This window comes from Cucurbita pepo, chromosome 2 (genome assembly GCF_057944985.1).
Source record: "Cucurbita pepo subsp. pepo isolate OVF chromosome 2, ASM5794498v1, whole genome shotgun sequence".
Classification (NCBI taxonomy): Eukaryota; Viridiplantae; Streptophyta; class Magnoliopsida; order Cucurbitales; family Cucurbitaceae; genus Cucurbita; species Cucurbita pepo.
In genome coordinates this window covers 9777330-9804533 of record NC_141799.1, presented here as the reverse complement: position 1 = coordinate 9804533, position 27204 = coordinate 9777330, and the positions used below count along the sequence as shown (strand labels likewise).

General features: G+C 39.8%; 3 protein-coding genes across 6 annotated transcripts; all 3 read right to left on the bottom strand.

The window, feature by feature from the left end:
• Positions 1–4375: 4375 nt before the first annotated feature.
• Positions 4376–4777, bottom strand: LOC147793597 (secreted RxLR effector protein 161-like). Its single transcript, XM_087121367.1, has one exon. The coding sequence runs from the start codon at positions 4775–4777 to the stop codon at positions 4376–4378; it is 402 nt and encodes a 133-aa protein (XP_086977493.1).
• Positions 4778–15080: 10303 nt separating this feature from the next.
• LOC111789155 (glutelin type-D 1) lies at positions 15081–16546 on the bottom strand. Its single transcript, XM_023669815.2, has 2 exons — positions 16248–16546; positions 15081–16163 (listed from the first exon to the last, which is right to left on the bottom strand). The coding sequence occupies exons 1-2, from the start codon at positions 16441–16443 to the stop codon at positions 15289–15291; spliced, it is 1071 nt and encodes a 356-aa protein (XP_023525583.2). The 5' UTR covers positions 16444–16546; the 3' UTR covers positions 15081–15288.
• Positions 16547–18496: 1950 nt separating this feature from the next.
• On the bottom strand, positions 18497–24786 carry LOC111789134 (cyclin-L1-1). Of its 4 annotated transcripts, XR_002814270.2 has the most exons (10): positions 24462–24786; positions 24086–24242; positions 23918–23999; positions 23292–23432; positions 22865–23034; positions 19984–20257; positions 19477–19876; positions 19345–19383; positions 18992–19189; positions 18497–18912 (listed from the first exon to the last, which is right to left on the bottom strand). XR_002814270.2 is itself a non-coding variant. In XM_023669789.2 (9 exons), exons 2-9 carry the CDS (start codon positions 24235–24237, stop codon positions 19128–19130), a joined length of 1320 nt encoding a protein of 439 aa, XP_023525557.1. In that variant the 5' UTR covers positions 24238–24242; positions 24462–24786; the 3' UTR covers positions 18497–19127. The 4 variants fall into 4 exon arrangements, 3 of the variants coding, with proteins under 3 accessions (XP_023525557.1, XP_023525558.1, XP_023525559.1); XM_023669789.2 differs by having other exon boundaries at positions 18497–19189; XM_023669790.2 differs by having other exon boundaries at positions 18497–19189; positions 23367–23432.
• Between the last annotated feature and the right edge of the window lie 2418 nt (positions 24787–27204).

Sequence of the window (27204 nt, the reverse complement as noted above, 5' to 3'; positions counted from 1 at the left end):
TTCAGTCGAATTGGCTCCCCAGCCGGTGCATTTGTTATGCACAGTTGGAGCTCTTCCTCGGGTTCGACGCTCACCGGAGCAGTTATGCTGTCGTCGATTACCTCTGTGGATTTGGGGAGCTCTTCCTCGGGTTCGACGCTCACCGGAGCAGTTATGCCGTCGTCGATTACCTCTGTGGATTTGGGGAGCTCTTCCTCGGGTTCGACGTCAGGTAGGACTGATGCAGTCACCATGAAAAGGGCCGGGTCATCCTCCTCGGATTGAGCCACATGGGCCTTTTCGGCCGTCTCCTTGTTCCTGAGCTTGCTCCAGCAATTCTTGCTCAGGTGACCTCTCTTCCCACAGTACGAGCACTGGATTGGCCCGTCATCAGTCGACTCCTTCTTTTGATCCGCCTCTTTCCCGTGCATGCGCCGGCAAGATTTCCACGGCTTCTTACCGCCTTTGCGGCTGGAGGGCCCATTGCTCTCGCCGGTGTCGTCACGGAGCTTTAGGCGTGCAAGCCATTCCTCCTCAGTGAGGAGTAGACGACCCTCCTTGTCGACAGCTGAAATGGTATTTTTCTTCCGCTGCTCGACGTTACGCAGTCTTCCGGTCACCCCTTCCACCGTTAGGTCATTCACGTCAAGTCACGTCAAGCAATGTCTCGATTTAAATTGCAACTTGCTCGAGGTGATCGGGGACGACCTGCAGCATCTTCTTCACAATTTCTGTCGACCTCTCTTCCCACAGTACGAGCACTGGATTGGCCCGTCATCAGTCGACTCCTTCTTTTGATCCGCCTCTTTCCCGTGCATGCGCCGGCAAGATTTCCACGGCTTCTTACCGCCTTTGCGACTGGAGGGCCCATTGCTCTCGCCGGTGTCGTCACAGAGCTTTAGGCGTGCAAGCCATTCCTCCTCAGTGAGGAGTAGACGACCCTCCTTGTCGACAGCTGAAATGGTATTTTTCTTCCGCTGCTCGACGTTACGCAGTCTTCCGGTCACCTCTTCCACCGTTAGGTCATTCACGTCAAGTAATGTCTCGATTGAAATTGCAACTTGCTCGAGGTGATCGGGGACGACCTGCAGCATCTTCTTCACGATTTCTGTCTCGCTGATGCTGCCACCGAGTGTGGTGATGTTGTTGGCGAGCCCCGTGATTCGCATTGAAAAATCATCGACAGATTCGCCGTCCTTAAAGCGGATCTCCGAGAGCTCCTTCCGCAGCTGCTCGATGTTGGATTCCCGCACTCGCTGTACACCGACCCGACGGGATTTAATTCCCTCCCAGGCCGATTGCGCGCCATAACCCTTGCGCCTGTAGGTTGATGCGCATCAACAAGGTCCACTCGTTATAGTTGGATCTTGTCAATATCGGATAATACTGAACGACGGCAGTCGTTGTCTCCCTGATCACTCGCTCAACGACACCTCCTTGCGCCTGTAGGTTGATGCGCATCATCAACAAGGTCCACTCGTTATAGTTGGATCTTGTCAATATCGGATAATACTGAACGACGGCAGTCGTTGTCTCCCTGATCACTCGCTCAACGACACCTCGACGCCCGTCATCACGACGTCGGCCTCTACGTGGTGGTGATGGAGATGCCGGCACTTGGCGGCGATGTGGAGGAGTGAGCGAGCCTGCTCGGGATGGAGGACCCCACGATGTGCTTATTTTTGCACTTTGCATTTTCTTCTACTCGAACCTGAGATCTGTGTGTTGTTTGGTCGACACTCTAACCACTTGAGCTATTCAACTTCATTGTTGATAGGATGGCTCCTCCGCAATGATATACACCGATGGCTTCAACTTGGCTCTGATACCACTTGTTGGATTTCGATAATCGCCAGGGAAATCCTTTCTTTTCGGTGAAAGGAAAATGTCGACAGGAGGTTGTTGGAAGAAAAATAAAATGCGTAAAATAAGAAGGTCTGAAAGTTTGACTGCTCTTCAAAATCAGGTTGTTAAATCTTCTGAAGAGATCTCCTATTTAAATATAACCTATCCTAAAAATGGGTGGAGAGTGGCCAACTGAATCTGTGCCACTTCCTAGAAAATTGCCGCTAAGAATTAGCTAATCCATTCGACGTGTTTGTCAAATGGTCAAATGGAGAATTAAATGTAAACGTGTGAATCTAAATAAGGAAAAACAAAGGTTTTATCTAATAGGCCTTAGGCCCTTTCTTTGTCTGGGTGGGGGTGGATGCATAGTACTTTCCCACACATGGCCCACGTGCGTGACTGTGGGCCCACTAGGCGAGTTCGCATGCGAACTCCCTGGGCCTGGCTTGGTCGGGTATGTATGACATACAATACCGGACGCCACGGAAAAGGAGGGCCTGCATGATATCGTGGCGAACACAATATCGAATGTACTCGTCCATACCATCAGTAGCATAACGAGGGAGTACCATCAGTAGCATAACGAGGGAGTATCCCATGTACATAACCATAGCGTGCATAAGGTCCTTAAGGTTTACCTCCATGGCATTATACATACAACGTTCCATCCCCTCACCGCATTACATAGCATAACTGGTTTAACATTGAGTAAGCATATCGTAGCATACTAGTCATCACATTCATGGCATGCGGGGTTCTCATTACAATCATGACATATCAATCAAGCTCATACATACAGGGTAGCAAACCGTGTCACAAACATCACATACATAAACATGGCATACATAGCATTTCACTGCAAGAAACATATAACCTAGCGTACTTCAACAACACACATGGTGCATGCAAGGGCCACAGGGCACGCACCAACATACATACATAACTAACGCCAACAGTAAGGTTACTTACCTCCTTGGCCTTGTCCGAAGTCACTCACCACGCTAACCCCGGCGCCTAACTACCTCCTATAAGACAACATGATATACTTAGAGTCATTTCACAACTAGCTCTTATGCCTAGTTACCAAGGTACGACTCTATCACAAACTGTTCTATCAAAATGGAGTTATATTGATCTCAGATGGTTGAAACAAGGGTGGGAATGGCTCCAGAAGGGTCGAAAACCTAGCAATCCATATATTATACGTATGTCGAGCCTGCTAAGCCGCACCGCCAAGTCGACCTAGCCGAGCCGGGAGTGCAACGAAGCCGCCGACAACGCCGAAATCGATGGGCTGCGAAGGACACTGACGGCGAAGAGTTCCTGGATGCATCTCTGGGTTGGGCCGAAAGGGAACGAAGGCCAATGGTGGTGTCCGAGCGCGGCCTGTATGCTGACCGAGACGAACTCGCGGAATGCCGAAGGGTCAACCCGCGGCCGTCGCTTCGTCTTCCTCGCCCGAAAGCCTCGACAACCCTAATCAAAGAACTCGACTACTGTCGCCGGTGGAATGGTCGTCGTCCGTCCGTCTGCCTCTGGTGGCGCGTCTATCCCTCCCTGCCCGATGTACCCTGGCGCCAGTTTGCTCCTATCTAAGGACTCACAGAAGTCTGTAGTCTCGAGACATTTTCGATTCCTCACCTGAACCTTTCGTCTCCTCCCTCACAGGTACGACAGTGGCTCAAAAAGAAAGGACGACTACTAAGGTAGCTAGGGTTTAACATGGGCACTCAAGGAATTAATACGCCCTTGTTGGCAAGGCATGCCTCACTAGAAATCTCGCGATTTCTGGCGAGATTTAAGGTTTTTTTTTTTTTTTGCCTTTTTGAAACCCTTATCGTTACATAACCCTCCCACTACGTCGAGGCTAATGTCTTTTGACTGAGGAAATCGACATTAGTGAGAGAAAATTGTTGACGGAGGAAAAATAGCAGAAGAAAATTTGTTAGAAGAAGAATGAAAACAAAAAGCTTAAGAAAATAACAGAGAACCAAACTTGGGATTTGACTTTGTTGAAAAATAATTGTTTCTCGTTTAATTAGACTATTTAAAACCAATTAAATCCTAAACATGGCATGACCAACAAATCTTACACATAAAGATTCCCAAATGGCTAGCTAAAAATATGTTTTTCCGTATGCGTCAATACAGATTACCTACAAACAAGATTCAACTAAGTAATTTTAAGGGAAACGTGAATAACCTAAATAAAGAAACCACAGGCTTTTATGTAACAATATCCTCATAAAACTTGTGGTATATCTACCTTATTATTTGAACTCCGATCTTTGAGCCAAGTTCCTCAAATTTTACCCGTGTCAAAGACTTGGTTAAAATGTCTCCAAGTTGATCCTCTGCTCGATGAAATCAATCTTGATAAGCCCCCAATCTGTCGAATATAATGAAACCTGATCTCTAGGTGCTTTCTCCGGTCGTGCAAAACTGAATTTTGTATCAGGGAGATCGTAGCTTTGTTGTCCACGTAAAGCATTGGTGAATTGCCTTCTCTTCCGATGAGTTCTTCTATCAGCCGCGCAAACCAGGCCCCCTATGTTGCCATCGCCGAAGCGGCGATGTACTCTTCTTCGCAAGAAGACAAAGCTACTATCTTTTGTTTAGTTGATTGCCAGCAGATCGCGCCGCCTGAGAGGAAGTAAATCATTCTGCTAGTGCTCTTACGATCATCAACGTGAACGGCCATGTCACTATGACTGTAGTCGACCAGCTCAAGCTTCTCCTTTCCTCTTCGTGCACAGTATCTCACACACCAGCCTCTAATTCCAGCCACATAGGGCAGGATGTGCTTGATAGTCACAAGATGCTCCTCCCTAGGTGCTTCCATGAACCTACTCACGTATCCAACGGAATAAGCGAGGTCAGAGCATGCGTTTACTAGATAGCGCAAGCTCCCAACAATGCTGCGGTAATTGGTGGCGTCGATTGCCGTCATAATGCCGGCCTTACTTAGCTAGGTGAATACAGACAAAACCTTTGTGTTTTCTTGATACTCTTTTGGTGTTATTCTTTTTCAAACCTTGCTTTAGGTTTGATGTTTAAACCGATTCATTGAATTAGTTTTGATCAAGCTAATTCTGGAGTGAATTGTCTTGGTATCTAAGAGTGACCATCATAGATTCCAAGTTCGATCTAAGAGTCATTCATCTTCTAACCAGCTCTTGGTTGGAATCAATCCGTTAAGTTTGCTTTCTCTATGAACATTTTGCAAGGATTCTAGAAGGACCTCTAGCTTTGCAAATTCCAGCATTGTAGGCGCTTATCAGCTAGAGTTGGGCCTCCATTAGCGTCATTGTAGGATTACTGTCCGCTAGCCCAGCTGTATCCAGCAGCTTCTTCACGTACGCACTTTGGCAGATGGTAATGTCGGCAATACTCTGTTGCACTTCGATGTCGAGGTAGTAGCTAAGCACGCCGAGATCGCTCATCTTGAAGTTCTTTGACATCTCCCTCTTGAATCTTCCAAGAACTTTCATGTCGTCTCCAGTGATTATGAGGTCGTCGATGTACACTCCCACAATCAGCCGCTGCTCGCCATGGCCGTGCATGTACATGCCATGCTCAGAGACACAGCGCTTAAACGTCAGCGACAACTGGGTACTGTCGAGCTTTGCACTCCAGGCTCATGGTGCTTGCCAAAGCCCATAAAGTGCTTGGGCAGATGCAGTACCTTACTGAAATTGTTGTTGTCCAAGAAGCCAAGTGGTTGTCGGACGTAGACGATTTTCTTCAGCTCTCCGTTGAGGAAAGCGGACTTCATGTCCATGTGGTGGCTCCCAAGCGCAATGTGTGGCGATCGCCAGCAACAAGTGGACGGATTCTAACCTTGCCACCGGCGCGAATACCTCTTAGAAATCTACTCCTTGCTTCTGGACGTAGCCCTTTGCCACCAGACGGGCCTTATGCTTCACAACTTCTCCCTCTTCTTTCCGCCTTAGTTTGAACACCCATTTGAGCCCCTATGGCTTGGTGTCCTAATGGCATATCCTCCAGACTCCACGTCTTGTTCTCAGTGATGGACGTCATCTCTTCCTGCATTACCTTCAGCCAGCACGAGCTCCTTTCTGCTTCGGCGAATGAGTTTAGTTCATCCGCACTGATGGCATGCAGTTCGGCCACCTCTTCTTCAAGCTCGCGTGCCGCCAGTCTCAGTGATTCACCTCCTACCAGTAGGTCTTCAATCCTCCGGTACCTGGCCGCCAGACCATCATCGTGATCAACATCCAGCATTGAGTCCGCAATACGTGGTGTTGCGAACTCCACTAGTTTAGGGGGCGTAGCAGGAGTTGTGGTTGGTGTTGGCGTAGGCGTGCCTCGTGTAGCTGCTGGCGGCAGTGACAGTGCCCGATGTTGCGGTCCTCCTTCTCCCAGCTCGGTGACGAGGTATTCCACCGTGAATTGATTTAGATTTTGGTCCTCCTCAGTCACGTCGTTCCATTGCCAGAAGGTGTTCTTGTCGAAGACGACGTCACGCGACACATGAGCTCGCCGACCTTGCTCTCGGGTTGCCTCCGAGGACGCGTGATCTTCATGTACGCAACGCAATCGAACACTCGAAGATGATGTACCGCTAGCTTCATGTTGTATCAGACCTCGTGTGGCGTCTTCTCGTTGAGGCTTCGCGCATTGGCAACTGATTGAGGAGGTAGACGGCCGTCATGACCGCCTCTCCCTAGAACCTCTAGAGCATCCTGGCCGTCATCAGCAGTAACCTTGCCATCCCGACGATGGTCTAATTTTGGCGCTCCATCAGCACTCGTATCTTCTTCCCGCATTCGGCCTCCGCTCGCATTTGAATGCTCTTAATCGCCTCTGCTGCCTCACTTTTAGCTTGCAGCAGAATCAGCTACATGAAGAGGCTTTTGTCATCGACCAACAACAGGAAGAGGGTCTTACCGCCTGGGGTCGCTGAATTGATGAGCCTATAGATATTGTCATACATGAGTTCCAAAGGCTCACGGCATGGTAGGATGCCTAAGATGAAAAGGGGGTGCGCTTCTGCTTGCCGATGAGACACCCGTCGCACAGCCTGTTCACGCCTTCGATTGCTGGCAAACCATGCACCATCTCCTCCTTGTGTAGTTTTTGTAGAGTAGGAAAACTCAGGTGCCCATACCTTGCGTGCCACCTCAAAGCTAATTCTTCGGTCCTGGCCGAGAGACTGACCGGCTGCTCTATCTCGAACTCTAGGATGTAGAGGCGGTTTATCGTGCGCAGAACTTACGTGAGCAGTCGTCGTTGATCATTGCAGATCTTCAGTAGCCCATGCTCGAGTTGACCCAGGCTCACAACGAACAGGATGGTGTCATGCCCTTTGATCTCGACGATGAAGTCGTTGCCGAACTTTACCGTCCCGCGAATCCCCGAGTTGAGCTCAGAGAACGTAGACTTGGCCCTGGTCATATGGTTTGTTGCCCCTGTGTCAAGGACCCATCGTCGGTGCTCTTGCTGCTCGCCTCTTTCGCCGATTTGAGCGAACACTCTCTCCTCCTTCAGCTGAATCAGCTCCTCGGCCGGTGCCTTTGTCTCACCCAGCTGGAGCTCTTCCTTGGGATCTATCGACCCCTCACCGACGACGCTCATCGAAGCAGCTACGCCATCGGTTACTTCCATAGATTTGGAATCGGAATTGGAGACGTTGGATAAGACCGATGCGCTCACCATGAAAAGAGTCGGCTCTTCCCTCCTCGAATTGGGATTATGTCACATGAGCCTTGTCCTTGTTCCTGAGCTTGCTACAACAATTCTTGCTCAGGTGGCCATTCTTCCCGCAGTTCGAGCACTAGATTGGCCTGCCATCAAAGACATTCTCAACTCTTAAGAAGAATGTGATTGACCAGAAGTGTCAGCTCCATCACCAACTCTTGTTGAAGGACCAGCCTGATCAACAATTCTTGTTGTTTTATCAGTAGTTTCTTTAGAAATCTCACTCAATACTAGTTTGCTGCGAGGCTGATGATTTCTTACGTGGTCTTCCTCTAAGAATGTAGCGTTTGTTGATACAAACACTTTATTTTCTTGAGGGTCATAAAACAGACCACCTTTCGTCTTTATGGGGTATCCTACAAATAGACATAATTTTGAACGACGTTCTAATTTCTTGAGATTTTGCACCAACACATGTTTTGAGCATCCCCAAATCTTGAAGTGACGTAAACTACATTTACGCCCTCTCCATAACTCATAAGGTTTTTCTGAAACACTCTTAGAAGGAACCATGTTCAAAATATATGCAGCAGTCTCCACCGCATGTCCCCAAAACGAATCAAGTAATTGAGCGAAATTCATCATAGACCGAACCATGTCTAACAGAGTTCTATTTCTCCTGTCTGATACACCGTTCTGTTGAGGTATACCAGGGGCTGAGAGTTGAGACGTTATTCCATGTTCTATCATATAGTCCTGGAATCTTAAGTCCATATACTCTCCACCTCGATCTGATCGAAGAGTTTTAATGGTTTTAGCTAATAGATTCTCAACCTCAGACTTGTACTCTCTAAAGTTTTCAAGAGCTTCGGACTTTCGATGCATTAGGTAAATATAGTCATACCTTGAATAATCATCAATAAAACTGATGAAATATTCATACTCTCCTCGTTCTTTGACATTTATTGGACCACAGAGGTCTGTATGCACGAGTTCTAAGGGTTCTTTGGCTCTATAACCTTTTTCGAAAAAATGTCGTTTAGTTATTTTACCCTCAAGAAAAGATTCACTTGAGGTAAAGAGTTGTCTTCTAACTCATTTAGAAGTCCTCTTTTAACCAATCTCTCAATCCTATTGAGATTAATGTGGCCTAGTCTTAAGTACCAAAGATAGGTATTAGGAGAAATATTTTGTCGGTTATTTTGAGTTTCATCTGTTTTAAACATCTTGGTATTTAAAATAGTTTTTGTTTCGCTTGGTTTTAACATATATAAGTTGTTTTCTAGTTTTGCAAAACAAATATGATTATCTCTTTTGCAAATGAACACTTCATTTATTTCAAAAGATACTTTATACAACTGTTCTAATAAACAAGAGATAGATATTAGATTTCTTTTCAATCCAGGAACAAAAAGTACATTATCTAATAAAATGATTTTACCTCCAAAAAAACAACTTTAAATTTCCTACTGATCTTGCTGAGACAACCTCTCCTGCTCCAACCCTGAGTGTTATCTCGTCTTCAGCAAGCATTCTCCCGGAACTAGTTTCCTTAAAAAAAAAAAAAAAAAAAAAAAAAAAAAATAGAACAAAAAATAGAACAAATATGATTAGTGGCCCCTAAATTCAGTATCTAGGTTGAGTTATCATACTCTACTAAACATATTTCTACAACTAGTAAATCACATTTACCTTGTTGTGCCTTTTCGGCTTTCTTCTCTGCAAGGTATTTTGGGCAGTTTCTTTTCCAGTGCCTGTTTTCGTTGCAATGGAAACATTTTCTTTATCTGCATTTTCAACCTTGCATTTGTGGTCAATAGGAATCTTATATTTCCTCTTGCTCTTCTTCTTCATCGAAACATTTTTAGAAGTTGAAGAACCAGACTTATTTTTGGAGGACGATCTTCGTAGGAGTTTCTTAGAGATAACAACATTTGCTTCTCGTGCTTGTCCCTTATTCATCAAGAGGGAATGATAAGTTTTTAGCTCATTGAGAAGAGTAGTCAAGTTATATTTTATCTTTTTCATCATCGCATTCATGCGGAACTGTAGGAAGGTCTTCGGAAGAGACTCCATGATAAAACTAACTTGGCTCTTCTCATCAATGACAACTCCATTTACCTCTGCCACATTGAAATGGACCATCATGTCCATGACATGTTCTCTAACAGAGGTCTCTTCTTTATACAGCAGTTGTAAACATATTTTATGGCGTCATGTCTAAGGGAGAAGGACGGTTGTCCAAATATCCCTTCATTGATTTTCTCAAAAGCGAGTAATTGTACAATTGAGCTTGACATGCTGAGATATAAAACAAATTCTACTAGTGAATTGAAATCCTTTTTAATCCAATCAAGTTTAGCAAATGCTATAATGTACCAAAAAATTATTAATTTGCAACGATACTTTAGTGAGTCAGAGCAACTGCTACCGAGGGGCAGTCAATCACTCATTCACTAAACCAAGACATTCTTGACTTAAACACTAATCACATAACTCTTTTTCCTATAGTTTTTTTAGTTATTGCTACTTTGGTCAAGAATATACTAGCTCTTAGTAATTCTTCGTAAGTGTGAGTCGCCTTTTTCAGACCTCAGAGGTCGGCCCCAACAATGCTATCGAATGAAAAAGCCAAAGTTGGGAATGGAACTAAGAAATCCTGTCCATTTCTGGAGTTTACGTTGTTCTGGCTCCCATGTTATGACCCTCTGAATGGGTAGTTGCTCTAGGGCAACATGCGGGCAGAACATGGGAATCTCACGATGCAACCTAGTAGTGGAGACCATAGGATGTGTTGATATATTTCCTTCTCCCACTTATTATAAATACTTTCTCTATTCACCTTGTTATTGACTCATGCAAATACCTCCCGAATGGAGGCCGCGCCCAAGGCGACACGAGGCTAAGCATGAATCTTTTGGTGTGAATTTTCCAGAGAGCGTAAAAAGAAAACGATGTATCTCATATACCTTTTTCCTCCCACTATGTATTTTAGACGATTGGGTATACTTTTTACTTAGGTATATTGGCTAATTAAATATAACATAAGTCTAGGTGATTTTTCCTTTAACAAATTCTTATATCACTCACGCATGCTCATAAAACTGGGCTAACTAAACTCAAGTACTAGCCCAATCTCAAAGTATCAGGTGTTTTGTAGACCGTCAACTTAAGTACCTCCAGCCTTAGACAAGATCGTGCCAGGTGAGCTTTCTTGTAACTACAGTTTTAAAAGATATCAACCTATTTTAACTATTAAAATTGATCGTGTTTGGATTTTTAACCCTAAGTGAGCATGCATTTATCTTTGTTATAAATTTTAACGTCTATTTCGTTTTATGACGTTGAAAATAACCTATAACATGCATCTAACATGCTTTATATAACAATTATATAATCATCCATTCCATGCAATAATATAACAATTTATATCTATCACTCATGGAACCCTAAACATGCATACTATACATTATAACACTTATAACATATTTATAATGCATGAAACATGCTTAGCGGATGGTGGAATTTTAAATCTATATAGCATACTTTATGCATATACATTTTCTATTTAATTAAAACATATTCACAATGCATAATTAATAAAACACACTAAAGTGGACTGGTTTTGGCATTTTAAAACAAGCAATTAACTAAATTATTACATTAATAATTAAAAAATAACTTGAACTGCTCCCGAGGATCACCAATCGGCCGAATCAACTCTAAAAAATGTTGAACCGGACCCTAACCAGCAGAAAAATACCCGAACTGCCACAAACCAATTGCAGATGAACAGCCTAACGGTCCGGTCTAGAAGAGAGAGCGCTCGGGGGTCGAGCTGGTCGGGTCGGGTCGGGTCTGGAAGCAAAAATTCTTTCTTGTTCTTCTTCAATTCAGCTTGTTATCTCTTCCATTTTTGATCAATTACAACCTAAAATGGACTCTAATGACTCCATAAATTATAGACCTTTCTTAAGCCCATATACATTAGGCCAATTACAATAATTGTATCCAATGGAAGCATAAAAAAATGTCAAAACCATAAACATCCAAATTAGCAATCACAAATTTTCATTCATGAAATACCACCCCACCATGATCAAATTAATGTAAATGAAGTGCCTAAAACTTGCTCTGATACTAATTGAAAGTGTTAATATCACACCTGTCGAAGCAATTTGGTTACTCTAAGTACATCAATTATAGTAAATTAGCTAGCATGTTAAAAAACATTAAAATCTAAGAAATTTGAGTACTAACCTTTGGTAGTTCAAATTTTCTTTAGAATGAGATTGTGGAATGGAATGAGTGACTAAAGTTAGAAGGAGTTTAATATATATGAAGAGAGAGTTTTTTTAGGGATTTTCTCAAAAGTTTTTTTCCACAAGAATTTCATGTACCTTATTACTCCATTTATAGAGTCACACTTATGCTCATACAAATTTGAGATACCAAATTTGAACATTCAAAATTCTACTCAAATTTGTAGGATTATGTGGCAAACATGCACGTTTGGTTAAACTATATATTAAGAATAATATTCCACTCACCCAAGTAAAGTCAATCTTTTGACTTTCTCTATTTTAATTCAACAATTAATTTAAATGATTAATTTTAAATTAAAATAATATTAAATGATTAATTAAACAATTTAATTAATATTTAACATTAAATCAAACTCCAATCTCAATCAATTCCGGTATATATTGATTATGAATCCCTATTCATAATTACAATATTTAAATCTTATTTAAATATTTCTAATTCTCTCTACTAGTCTAATTCATAATTAAAACAAAATGCAGTTAAATATATTGTATATATTTAGTTCATATTTTCTAATTTTAATTCGAACATTTCGAACTCACTCATCATGTTATTCTAAGGTTTAGTCCAACATGAGCTAGCAGAGGGACTTAATAGACCTAGATCATGGGATCCGAGATTAACAGGCTAAAATCATTAACCTTATTAACCAACATTCGTTAACTACCAGGACACTCTACTATAGCCTAGTAGTTGCATTTCCCTCACTATAGATCTATTTATGTCCATTTAATATAACCATGATTACTAAGTCGATCCTTCACAGGTTGTTCGTAACTAGAGCTGGGTCAATTTACCGTTTTACCCCTAAAGTTACTTCTTGTTCTTTAAGTCCCACCGATCCTCTAATGAACAATTGGTTTGTGGTCCAACCACTAAACTGAATCCTCTCGGGCCAATGAGAGGGTGGTGCCCCTTGTTCAAGACTTGGAGTCAATACTTAAGGGAACAACCTCTCTACTATCCCTAAAAGCACGTATGAGAGAATTTCATCTTGCACCCCATGTCCCCAGCTATTCAACCAGTCTTACCCTGAAATGTGAGGCTTATTGAGTCGGCCAACTTGGGCCACTCTCACCTATGCAAATCTAAGGATAATTCTGAATAAACAGAAGTTCATAGTTAGCTGAGGATTAAGATCAGTTACCTAGGTCATCAATTGAAAAAATTAATCTCAATAGTAAATGCATGCTAAAGTGAGAGTGACTTTCTTCATGGTTCGATCTTATGCAATACTCATTGCATAGGACGCCCCCACTCACATGTCTCCACATGTACGATTAGTGATCACATTTTTTATATCATATAAAAAAGTGGGTCGCATCCATAGTGTCCCCAGGATAAGGTACTTAGTGTCACAAACTAACTATAAAGAGAGTAGGTTGTGACCCTCACGTTGTGACAAGAGAAGCGGCGACCCTCAAGTGGCGCCCATCAAGCGGCCTAAGTGAGCTACCCTGTGGCACATATGTGTGTCACAACGTGGGAAAGCGTGTCGAGACAAGTATCTTGGGCGACTTCCTTTGAAATGAGTTTTTTAAGGATAGTACCGGGCGGCGCGGGTGTGCCGGTATTACGCCCCAGCCCGCGTGTTGGAGGTTGCTACATACACCTACTATTCGGCATGGTATACGTAAATGACATGGCATGGGCACGGGAGGGCCAATGCCTCTCGAATGGATGAATGTTCGGGAAGTCCTGATGAGATGAGCGACACGTAGGCCCGTTTTCGTTGGCATGACCGAGTGAGTTGTGATGGCCGATGACACCCCGAGACTCGAGATGGCATCAAGACATATGGGCCATGTCGATGGAGATCGAGATGACAAGATGAGATGCGATGGTGCATTGGGAGACCTTGGCCCTGAGTAGAGGCAAGGTCGAGTCAAATGACTTGGCCTAGTGTAAAGGTAAGTCGGTTATGTCGCAGACGATTGAATATGCATGCGCATGTGGCATGTGTGGTCAAACAAGCTTGGATTCCGTACAAGCAATGTTCAATTGGCGAAGACAAATCTTGCCTAAGGTCGAAAAGTATATATATAGGGCTTAATTCCCCTTAAAGCTGGTCGTGAACGTGTCAAGATCACGATGTTGCGCGATAAAAAAAGTAGGATCGTGACTGTTGGTATCAGAGTCATGCGTCTAGTCGGACAAGATAGTCAAGAGAAATGATCCCGAGAGTGCCAGAGTAGGCAAGACAGTTGCAGGTCAAAATGAGAATCCAAGACTACTCGAAGTTCATTAGTGTCGTGTGCCGACACTTCAATGTGGGGAGATCTACTCGTCAAGTAAAACCAAGCTCATTTGACAAGAGCTTGTAGTTTCAAATTGGATAAGACAGACAAAACACAAAGTGCACCCCACAACCTCTTATATAGATTTTGATGAACTTTTGTACCGGACCGACTTTGTACAAAATTATTAGGTTTAATTTAAACTTAATTGTGACCTCTCGGGAGAATTGATGACTGCATCAAAGATGCACTTACTAGTATTAGTACAAAGGATTATCCCGGACCTACACCGAGGTATTGACGATGATTCTCAAATATCGCAGAATAGAATTTGATACGATGAGATAGAATGCAACAGAAACAAAGACACAGGGAACGGAACAGGAAAACCATCTTTCCATTGGATTGTTTAGTGTGGATTATTGTCTTCATGTATTTATTATTGTCTTCATTGTTATTGTCTTCATTGCTGCTCCTCAAGTAGATATTGATGGTATCCGTGTACGTGTGTAACAATATTATTTAAGGTGTGAAGTGAGAGAGAAAAGTGGGAGAGAGTTTTTTTTTTTCATATTGAATATTGAAAAGTAATATGAATTAGAAGAAAGACATGAGAGAAAAGCCAATATTGGCTAGTGATTGTGAGGCCCAATTCTTGACGGGAGGGGACACCAAAGGTCTCTACCCTTTAGCATAGGATTAACAACCGCACAAGCATCCTTTGTGCAGTGCATACGACTCCACAATGGATTGGCAAGCTTTCGATAAGATTTTTAGTACTATCCGAGACAAATTCATGATTTACTAGAAAAAAAGATTGTAACTAGTTATAAGATCAGATAAATCGTACCTACCGTCTGAACCTTTAAGTTCTTGAATCACATATATTTGAATGAAGATCAATATTAAATAACATTATTTAATTGGTCAATTTAAAAAAAATTAATTAAATACTTAAAAATATATTTTTCAGGACATAACAATTTTTATATAGCATAGATCATAATGGTGTATATAACATCACATATGTCATCCAAGTCCATCTTTATTTAATTCTAATGAAAAATAAAACAAAACTATTTTCTAAACTCTGATCTTAAAATTCAAGAAGAACAACGAAAATCTGAAAACTAATAAATAAAAAAAAAATAAAAAAGGCGAAATTCAAAATCAAACCTAAGAAGTGAAATCTAAGATTTATTGTGCGGAGGAAAAAGAAACTGTAGAAGAAGGGTAATTAATTGGAGGGAGGGAAGAAGATTGCATCAGAAGCCCTTTTGGAAGAGAATCGCTTCACCAAATCAGCATCCACGTTGAACGCGGCCTCCATCACTTCCGGCGACAGAGCTTTCCACACCCCAATGCTTCCGGCCAAGTGAGTGAACACAGGATTGGGAGTGCTGATAATGGAGAACCACTCCATCCCTTCCGGATCTCCGATCTTCGACACCACGAAGAATCTCGGCACTATGAACAGATTCCCCGCCTTCACTCTCGTCTCCAATACCTTCTTCCCGTCCACTCCCACAACCTCTGCTCTTCCGCTCCCTTTCACTATGTACGTCACTTGCAGAGCAGAGTCGCACGAGAATCCTGGCGAGCACATCGCGCTCCCGTCCAATCGCACCAGATCCGCCCCTAGCCCTACCTCCCCTACTAGCGGCAGGTTTCTCGTGTTCAGAACCACCACTCGTCCCCCGTTCTTCACGTCCACGTCTAGCGGCGCCTCCTCGCAGTTCAGCGCCATTCCGTCTCGGTGCTCCTTTTTCGGCTCTGCCATTTTTGCTCCCTCCTTCAATTTTACGATTCCGGTTCCGGTTTGGTTTTTGACCAGAGATTTCACGGACGCTTCATCCAGATCCCAGGCTCGGCAAACGAACTCGGTGCAGAATCCGTTGAAGATTCCGTTGGCGCCGGTTAGGAAGAGGTCGGTGAACTCGCCGGATTTGTGAGCTTTGGAAGTGTCGCCTAAGAAGAGAACCACCAGATCGGTGGCTTCCTTGTTGAACCACCACGTGACGACGCCGAATGGAAGAGCGATTGCATCTCCTTTCCTAATTGCTATGACTTTCTCCTCTTTCTCTGGTAGAACGATTCCGGCGACTCCATTGCCTGAAACAGAGCAAAAAGAAGAGAAACGTTGGGTACTGAAATTTTGAGTTTGAAACAGAGTAGAAAAGAAGAATGAAAATGTACCTTGAAGAACGTAAGCGACCTTGGCGGAATCGGAGTAGCGAGGGAGAGCGAAGCCATTCTTGTCGAGGGCAAGCTTGGCAGCGCCGATGTTTCCATGACGGAGCATGGGAAGCTCGGCGGGAGACCAGGAGTAGTAGGAGCCTCCATCGCCGCCATAGAGCTTCTTGGGCAATTGAGGGGTCAAATCGATATCCATAGCAAACAAATGAAACAAAAAAGAAGGAAATGTAAGAAAGAGATTGAGAGGAGAGGAGAGGAGAGGAGAGTAGAGGATTGGAGTGAGTTTGTGAAATGTGTGCAAAGAGTGATCAATTTATAGAGAGGAGAAGGGGAGATTGTTAGGAAATCTGTTGAATCCGTTGAGATTCATTTTTCATGTGAGCGGATATTACGAATCACTTTTTTTTTAAAAAAAAATAAAAAAAAAAATAAAAAAAATCTAATAGCAAAAGAATAAGCTTAAATTTTTAAAGTTTAAAAAATCTCATCGAATTTTAAAAAAAAAAAAAAAAAAACGTTTAAAAAGAATAGTTTTATCAATATCGATTGTCTTAGTCGATTCAATATCAATTATCTCTTTTACTTGATTCAGTATGAGGACCATAATTTGAGACCTGACTAAACATGGAGAACATAATCATACACGATTGAATTCATTCATTGTGGTGGAGGATAGTTCCTTTAATAATAGTTTTAAGAGTAACCACGTCTCACCTCTCATTCATTGAATTCATTCATTAGGTTGTGACGGAACTAAACTTGTAACCATGAGCAAACTTAATAAAATCACATATTTCATAAATACAAGAAACAATAAATAATTTTAGGGTATGATATGTATGTGTGTAACACTGCATCATTACTGTTACCACTTCTATGGACTTTGTGGCTATTTACCAAATCAACCAACTTATAATCTCTTACTTTCAAACAAACTCACCATTTGAATACACTCCAAACAAATTGACTCATTCTATTCTTAATGAACAAAAAAAATTAGACAAAGGCTTGTCTGTCTTTTGCCAAGTGAAATTGAAAACTAAGTCCGAATTCCCCATTGGCAACTCAATTTTTCGGGTAAGACCAAGTCTTTACTTGAGGAAAGAGTCAGTGGAAAGAAGGAATCCACAATGGAACCCAAAGATACGCCTCTCGCACAGTTAAGCAGGTAAGCTAAGACTCTCTCTCATCCTATTGAATGAATTTTTTTGAGCGGAACACGACATCGCACAGTTAAGCAGGTAAGCTAAGACTCTCTCTCATCCTATTGAATGAATTTTTTTGAGCGGAACACGACAGCTTGAAGTTGAGAAAACTTCGAATCGTGAATAAAGGTTATTCTTTTAATTTCAATAAAATAAGGAGTCCTGAGATGGCTAGTGCCCGATACGTGTAATTAGCAAAGTATTGGAATTTATGCCTTTAGGCCCGCTCAAAATTAATTATTTACTTTTAATAGTGATTTTATTATTTTATTTTTAGATTAACTATTCTTTTTAATACTATGTGATTAATCCGGAGAGAATTATATTTAACTAATAACCTAAAGGGTTTATAGTATAGAGATAAGGATGGATGTATTATCCATTATTGATACGACTACTTTGTTATTGTTTCAAACTATTTGATCCATATTTGATCCAAATTATTCATGTATAGATACATCCAAAGATATGTGAGTGAGTGTATCCTATATAATGAGTTTGTATAAAACCGGACCATGACATATTTAGGTCTCTTACTAAATTTGTTAATATAGAAGATCAATATTAGTTTTTTTATTTGCATGCTGAGAATACTTTTGTGATCAATTCAATGCCTACTATTTTGAGAACATGACTTGAGAAATGATGTCTCACCCACTTATTGGCTTATTGGCTTAAGTAATTCATTATTTCTTTAATTTCAAAATTGCAGTTACTTTTATTTATTTTGTTTGTTCATGTTTCCAAAATTTGGGTTACACAAGTGTATGAAGAGAAGACGAAGTAATGATGGTGATCCAATAACATCCAATGATGTTTTAGTAAAGGTTCTAAACAAACTAGCATGGGTAGTGAGGAAGTTCATCTATTTCCTCCCAATCTTCATCAATCATTTTGGACTTTCTACAATTCTGTGTTTCTATGATAGCGTTTGGTACCCATCAGTTCATATAACCTTTCAAACCAGGGATATGTTGCTCCTTTGACAAACCACTTAAACACGAATTATTTGGAAGAAAATCACTACTTAATCTATCTACCTCGTGTCAAAATTGCATTCTGCTATTATTGCTCAATAACATGTCCTTAACACACGGTTTAAACTAGTTTAAACAGAAACTAAATAGACATGGCATTCAAAGTACCCACACCTTGAGAAGAATGGTCAAACGAACAGAGAAAGGTCTGTCTGCTAATATACTTCAAATGCTCATGGCCACTGTCAAACCTTCATGCTGCCATTGTGTTACATTTCTGGCACACCTCAATTTCAGCATGGAATTCCTGAGAGAGTAATCAATTCCGGAAAACCAGAGATGGGGTAGAAAACACAAACAAATTAATGATAACCAGAGTAGATGCTACAACTTTGTAATTTCGCATTCCAAGTACATATTCATTATAGCCCCCTATAAGCTTCTTCATACGTTTCGAGTTCATACTTCTTAGTGGCTCTAAACCTGCAAATTAGTCATCTAAAATGGTGAACACATAATTGTCAAATCAAGGTGGGCGTATACCAAAAATAAGAATTCTCACTAAATCTGTTGACACTCCATCTATCTGCAATACTGTACTGTACTTGGAGTTGGTACAAATCCAAGAGAGACCAAGCCCATGCTGCCTTGTCTATGCCACCCCTCCTATCATAGAAGATTGACCTGATTCCATTCTATCAATGATGCCTATGGCGTTCTTTATCGCGGGAAGAATATGATGAGCCATGGTAATCAAGATCTGAAAAGGATCAAAGGATTGCCATCGTGTTAATAATAAAGATGAACCAACTATTTTTCTTTTCATTCACTACCATTCAGGAAGCAGTAAATTTTCATTAACATGGAAAGGAAGCACCCTAACGATGTATCAAGGAAAAATAAACTAACCAATACCTCGCGATGAGTGGTGCCTTGATTTCTCCAAATGCCCTCCTACATTTATTATTGCAAATACTGTTATTTACATTCAACTCCATGTATTCTGTTTGTCTCAAAATGCAGGAAATAATCATATTCAGAACTTACCCAACTCCTTGCTCCTATCCTTCGAGCGATGAGCTCGGTCCTTGACTTTCTCTCTGTCTGCATCCTCTCTCTCACGTTCTCTGTCAGATTCTCGTCCCCTATCTCGATCTCGAGACTTGGTTCTGTCTCTTTCCCTATCCCTATCTCTTTCTCTCTCCTTGTTCTTTTCACCATTCTCAGCTCTTCGGTCAGGTTTTGATTTAGGCACAAGCTCCTCCCTAGAAGTGGCTTCAAGCAGAACGCTCTTGGAGTCATCATCACACTTCTTAGATTCCTTGAGCTTGTGTAAGGATGACTTAACCATCTCATCTTTGGACCCACCTGATTCAGGATTAGTTCCCGCGATGGCTTTTGCAATAGAAGCACCATCGTTAGCTGTTGGGCTGCTCCGTGGAACTTCCTGAAAAATGAAAGATGCAAAATTCAACTTATACAGCCATAAAAGATCAGACAACAAGGCTAGACAATGAAATATATATAAAATAAGCATAGCAATAATTAAAACACCTTGGAGACCGGAAGGGATTGTGAATCCAGTGACTTATTAGAAAATGTAAATGTGTCTCCATCCTTGCAGACTGGGATATATTGTGCCTTAGGAAGGGTATACAAGTGGGCCAAAACTCGACAGACTTCATCAATTCCCAACTTCTCTGCATCGAATGCCTTCCACCAAGGTGGATTTTCAGGAAGGGGTACTTGAAATCTTCGAGCAGCAGCATGTACAACCCCACAAGCAACAACCTCACTCTTGAATCGAACGCACAATGTTGTACGTAAACTGCTCCATAAAAAAATAAAAAAAAAAATTAAATTAACAAATTCTCATAGAATATGTAAGAAGATTTACATAAAATCTAAACATTTTGTTAACAGTGCTATCCATGTAACAACATCAGGTACATACAGTACATGTATGCCATATTACCTAACCTAGGTCCTATTCCAATGGTTAAATGATGGGATCAATAATCAACTGAACGGCTGATAGAAGCAAGCCAAATAAAGCTAAAATAAGAAATCACATCTCACAGAAAGGTGGATGAAAAAGGGACTCCCATCACACAAAATTATCGTCTACAACCTGGAAGCGGATCTCCTAAAAGAAACTGACCAACATCGAACTAGCAAAAATACAACTCCCATAAAGATGGTCAAAATCCTCAGTCGCGCCTCTGCAAAGAACAAACACTGCAGACTGATCAAGTAGGCCAAAACCTCATAACACGATCTAGCGTATTAATTTTTCCGTGCAAGACTTGCACCATCTTTAGAATTTTAACCCTCCACAACAGGGAGAAAACCGAAGCGAGATAACAGAGGGGTTCACCAAATGCTCAAAAGAATTTTACAAGAGAATCCTCAGAAATGCTAGGACTCCAAAGTCAAAGATCCCCTCTCCCAAGATTAACAGAAGCCCCCTACAGGGACAATAATACAATATAGAATTTTTGTTTTTAAGTATTAAAAACACTTCAATTTTCTAGACGTTCACATTTTTTTTATATATCCATCCTAGAATTAAGCATAGGAAAACCTCCAAAGTTAAATGCCATCCAATGCTACCTTTGCAAAGAAAACTAAGAATCTCAACGCCATGTCTTCTTCACACCTCTTTCATCTTGGAATTTCGCAAGTCTATATCTACCACCTTTGAATGGGCTACTCCTCTTCAAGGCAACAACAAAGATATGCTTACTCCTATTCTGTAGGTTTATCTTCAAAATAAAGTCAAAACCCTCTAGCTCATGAGAAATTTGAAGTTATCAGAAAGAGTGAAGAGAAGACCGAGATTTAATTGATTGATGCCAAATCCAATTCAGGCTCTATTTCTACACAAGATTTGAGTCTTCCATCTTTGGAGGAAGGAGAATTAATGAAACTTTACTTAGTCCAAGAAAGAAATATGATTAAAAAAGAAGTATATACTTCAATGCCTTTGTGAGGGGGATGAGAATACTTCTGTTTCAGAGTTTTTGCTGCAAAAAGGAGAACTTTTCTTTGTTCTTCTTCCATCGTGATTATATACAGTAACTTCTAGTAGGTCCTTTGTCGGCATTCAAGTCGAATCGTTGTGGTTAAATGGGGCTAAAACTATAATTTCAAAATTTCAGTTGGAAAGGAATCTGAGAATCTTTGAAGATAAGCATTCACTTGGTAGAATCGGTTTGAATTAGCAAGACTTGAGGCTTCTTCACTCCAAACCTTTCGTCAACTTTTCTTTTAGTGATTTATGTTTAAATAGGGATGCCTTTAGATTTCCTTTGTAATACTTCCTTTTCTTTTTTCACTCTTCCGTGGGGTTCGTCTCTTTTGACCATTAGTTTTTTTCCATTTTTGATAAAAAAAAAAAAAAAAAAAAAAAAAAAAAAAAAAAAAAAAAATAGCTTATTTAGAATACAACTATGACAATAATGATCTCGCAAATCTATCTGACTTCGTCTTGAAGCTACTAAGAAAAAGAAATTCATGAACATACTTAACTATCTTGAACAAGATAAAAAACCCTCAAACGTGAAATCTGAGAAGAGAATCATTCGAGAGTTATTAAAGGAAATGTTAAAAAGTTCATCCAAGGACCCTGATGGTTGGTCACAAGAGACTTAATCGAAATTAGGTTCTCAAGGAAAAAACTTGGTGGAAGACAATGAAATGGCAGGGTTCTACTTACTCCTGCAACATGTTCATAATAGACATGAAATTTTTTTAAGCTCTGGAGGACCTTAAAAGTCACGGGCAATTTTGGTCACGTAGCAACTTGCCTAAAAGATTGATGGAGAACTGTAGGAAGAGTGGACAATTGTCCATTTAATGTGGATTGGATACAAGGCATAAAACAAAGTTTTGTTAGTTATGGGTTTGTATGAATAAGTGAATGCACCAGCTACATTGCATGTTCATTTATCATAATGGAAGAGGGATTTTCACCAAAAACAAAAAGCTTTCCTGATCAAGGAAACAACTGGCAACAAGAGAGTCCCCGTGTATTAATCCCTCATGGATTGAACCCCTTTTCATATAGCTAGTTGCGGGTTTGAGCATTCCTTCTTGGGCCTTCTTCATTTTTTTTTTTTTTTTTTGATTGTATGTCCTATATGAAAGCAAGTGTTCTTGTTGGGATTAAAATAGGTGGCCAATGGTCCAGAAGTAGGTTCAAAGTTAAACAATACCTCTTTCCACCATGACCCAATTGAAGACCTAAAAAATTCAACAAGAAAATTATATTTCAGTTCACCAAATTACTACCTCCCAGTGTAATGTATCTATGTAGATAGACAACATGCACACGAACATATAAAAGCATTTGAAATAAACAAGGCAGTCATTAAGATACAATCCAGAAGATAAGATTCAAAAGTCAAGGCAACAAAACTTTTGATTATTAAACCTGTCATTGGCTAGATTCCAAGCTTCTTGCCTCAGTTCTGGAGGTGTTCCAAGCGTTGCAAGGTAGTTAGATATGAATTTATGCGGATGTTCAACATGACAAATGAAACCCATCTCTTTCAATATATGTCTCTCTGTTCTACTTAACTCCGTTTTCAAGTCTGCATATTTCTGCAAAATATTACAAAAAATAAACTAGGAGGTCATTTCCGTGAAAAATATAAAGAGTAATGAAATAGCTATAACATAGCCCAGAAGGGGACCGAATCAATACATTATATTAGCAAAGCTAGACTGCACATTATTTCTATGAGGAAAGATCAATGATTTAAAACCTTTTTTACTTGGCAACTGATAAACAACCCTCTGCTTAACAAAATAAGAAAGTAAGGATCCTAAGATTCAAAACTGGAACCTGAAGTTCAAACCTTGAGAGTAGGGTCCAAGAAATCAATGGGTAAGTTCTCTCTCCTACATTCCATTCTATGAAAAACAATAATTACTTGTCTGGCTTTCCTAGGGTTTTCCTCCAACTTCGAGGCAAGCCACACGCAACTAGCAGCAACTTTCTGCAGGAATTATCATAGCCAAAAAAGCATCACATCAGAAAAAAAAAAAATCAAAAGAAATTTTAAGAAGAAGAGGAATCAAATTGTAGAAACTTATCATTTTTTTGTAATGAAAAAAACCAAAAAACCATACTTTCATAGGTGAAATCCTTAGCTTTTTTATGAGCTTATTACAACAAGTAGAGTTAATTAAGTTGCAAGTATTCTAAAAAATTAAAGATCATAAACAAGCACAACAAATGATTTTTTTTAGACGATTGACCCATTCTTGAACAAATGGAAGGTTTAGAGAGAAAGGAAGAGAGAGGTATAAGAAGGAAACAACCAAAGGATGACCAAAAAAAGAGACATCAAGCAGGCTAGAATAGCTATGAGAGACAGTCCAAGTAGAATTTAAATTTTTAAGATAGCATTTCTTTGCCATTCAATTTAGAAAAATAAATTGATGTGCTCACAGAAAAACTAATAATTGTAACAACAATAACCTTGACATTGAAGCGGGCAAATGATTTCTTGCAATAGAAACGATGGAATAGAACTTGCCCAGTAGCCATGACTGCTTGAGGCCTGAAAGAAGAAATGTATTATATATATATACATACAGTCTTGCTCGCATGTGGTAAATGAAACCCATGAAATAGTTATGAAATTACAATTTAAGCAATATGCCAGCCTCCTGGATGAGATCGCAACCATAGATTCTCAGGGAGGTTTCAGTAGCTTCATCAATCCCATCCTTTCTCGAAGGTGAGTTCGTTAATTGCTCATCAGTGAGATAAAAGGTGTCGATGGCTGTGTAAATCATCAGACCTATGAATAAAGAAATAACTAACAGACATCAAGACAACCTCAATAAGAAATCACCAGGTACGACTGATGGAGAACAACATTTTTCAGATTAGTTTTCATAATTAAACCATTCACGGGTAAGGCCCCCAAAATTCAGCCTACTTTACGTAAGGTCACTAAGCTAATAATATTAATTGATTTTGAAAGGTTCTAAGCAGATCTTTACCACCTATATCTTACCGAAACGAACTGGAACGCTTGCCTCGATTCTGACAATGCAAACCGAACAGGATTTGGGTGAACCGATTTGGGGATGCCCGGCGTGTGGGTGTTCGAATCTGGCGTCGATTAGAGCGTGGAGATTGTCGAACTCCCAAGAAGCACTCAACTGTTGTGCAGATGAACACGCCGCCACGAATCACGTCGCTCGCTGGCTCGTGGGTCAGAACCACCGGAGGCTGAATACGGCGGCACTACTAGAGCAGTTTCCGGAGCGCGAAGGACGGGAAGAAGAAGAGAGCGAATGGAAAGCAGCGTTTTTGTCTCACTTTCAGTAGGAGGGAACGCAAAATGATACCAAATTTAGCGCCAATTAAAACCACGGTTTGAGTTCTACGGAGCCCGTTCGGTTCGGTTCGGTTCGGTTCGGTTCGGTTTATTTGTCCTATCTTTTTATTTAATTGTTACAAATATGTTTAAATTAAATTTATAATTATTAACAATTATTAAAATTAATTATACTAAATTATAAATTAATATAGTTATAACTTATATTTGCTTAAAATATAAATTAACATAATAAATTATTTATTTAAATTATTAATTAATATCTTGTTAAATATATTATTTATTGAATTAATAATAAGATAAGTTAAATTTATCTTAGTCAAGTAAAATTATAGAAGTGTTTATTTTTTTTTTTATAATTATTGTTAAATTTTTAATTAAAAATATTATTTGATGATTTAAAATTAATTACTTCATATCAATATCAATCTAATTAATTGGTTTTTTTTTATCATATCAATATTATTATCCATCTTATCTATCATATCAATATCTTATTTAAAATTAATGAGGGGTAGTTTAAACTTTTTTTTCTTGTTTTTTTAACTTTAATTTTGTATATTTATTAATGAATGAAAATTCAATTTAATTTAATTGGTTAAAACTATTTTAATAATTTAACTTAATAAAAATAAAACTAACAAAAAAATAATTATTATTATGTAAAATGGTTGGAATTAATTGAGAGAATGGAACAAAAAGTTATTTATTTATACAAAAATTTTGATATGATTCTAATCGTAACACTAAATACATCTATTTTATTCTTAGACTGCATCATAAATAAAACCTTAAACTAAACGACTTTTTAGCTTATCTATTAGGAGTGTGCAAAAATTGACCCAAACAAATAATCGATTCAAACCGAGCAAAACAAACTAATTTTGTATCATTAGCTCAATAGGATCAAACCCAATAATTGTATGAGCTAGTATTCATTTCAGTAAAATGATTCAGGTATTTTATGAACAAACATATTAGATATTTTAGAAAAAAATATTGAGATATTTTAGGAATAGACTATCTTTCCACCTACTCGGTTTTCATCCTAAAAGAAATACAAAACACAAAAGATATTTTAGGAATAGATTGTCGTAGTCTTTATTATAAATATTTTTCCATTCTACCTAGGTTTTCATCCCAAAAGAAATACAAAGCACAAAGTGAAGTAGTTTCTATAGAATATTTTGTAATTTCTTCCCGATTGGTGTTAATAAAAAGTGAGAATGTTTCCACAAAAAGTTGTGTTCAACAATCTGGTATTAGAGCGAGGTCAGTGTAGGTTGTCTGATCTCTTGAAATTTCTAGTATGTTCTATAGTTGGTGCTCTATTTGATACTCCACATTACAAACAATTTCTCGAAATTATTAGTGAGTGAGTTTCTTTGTGTTGTGAGTAGTCTGTGACTTGGCAAGTTTTCATCGAAAGAACTTGTTTAGCATTACTGAGGTATAGCCAACAAGATGAGTGATTTTCAAACCATTGGAAGGAATAAAAAAGTTTAACAACAACTGGACAACATGCATGATGTCCTATTTACAAGGACATGACCTTTGGGAGGTCATTGGCGGGAGTGAAACTACACCGCCATAGAGAATTCTAACGGTTTCTTGTGCAAATGGAGAATCAAAGCAGGTAAATCAATATTTGCCTTGAAGATCGCAACCAGAGAAGAGATACTAGAGCATTTTTAGGGTGACAAGGCACCAAAAGAAGCATGAGACACGTTCGTGATGTTGTTCTCAAAGAAGAACGATGCGAGGCTATAACTTCTGGAGAACGAATTGTTATCAAATTCACAATGTAACACGACAATTGCTCAAAACTTTCACAAGGTCAAGTCGATCTGCTGAGAGATTACTAAACTAGACTCAAAGTCCGCCATTGAAGAAGTTTGAATGAAGAAAATCATTATCCACATATTGTTAGGATCTCTCAACAATGCACACACTCGATCAAGATCAACACAAAGAACAGGAGAGAGAATTTAAAGGAGGAATATTGACTAAAAGTTTTATTGATAACTTTAGTATGTACAACATAAGAGAGTACAGAATGAAGGAAAGTACATTTTGGAGGCACTACCTAATTGATATACATAGGTTTCAATTTACTAAATATAGTTTTTAAAGACTTAACCAATATAATCTACCAAATATATCTTTATCATATCTTTACTAAATATCTACAAAATATATCTCTACCAGTTCTTTACGATAATAAGGCATCAGGCTCCATATCCCAACAATCACTCATTTGAAGACTCGTCTAGTCAACCCAACAATCTCCCACCGGAGACTGATCCAATCAACCAAAATTTTCATTTTCAATCTGTACCATACCACTTGAGGCTTTGCAGAACCTCAATGTTCCAACACCACACACAAAATGTTTGCTGGATTCTATGCACCCTCT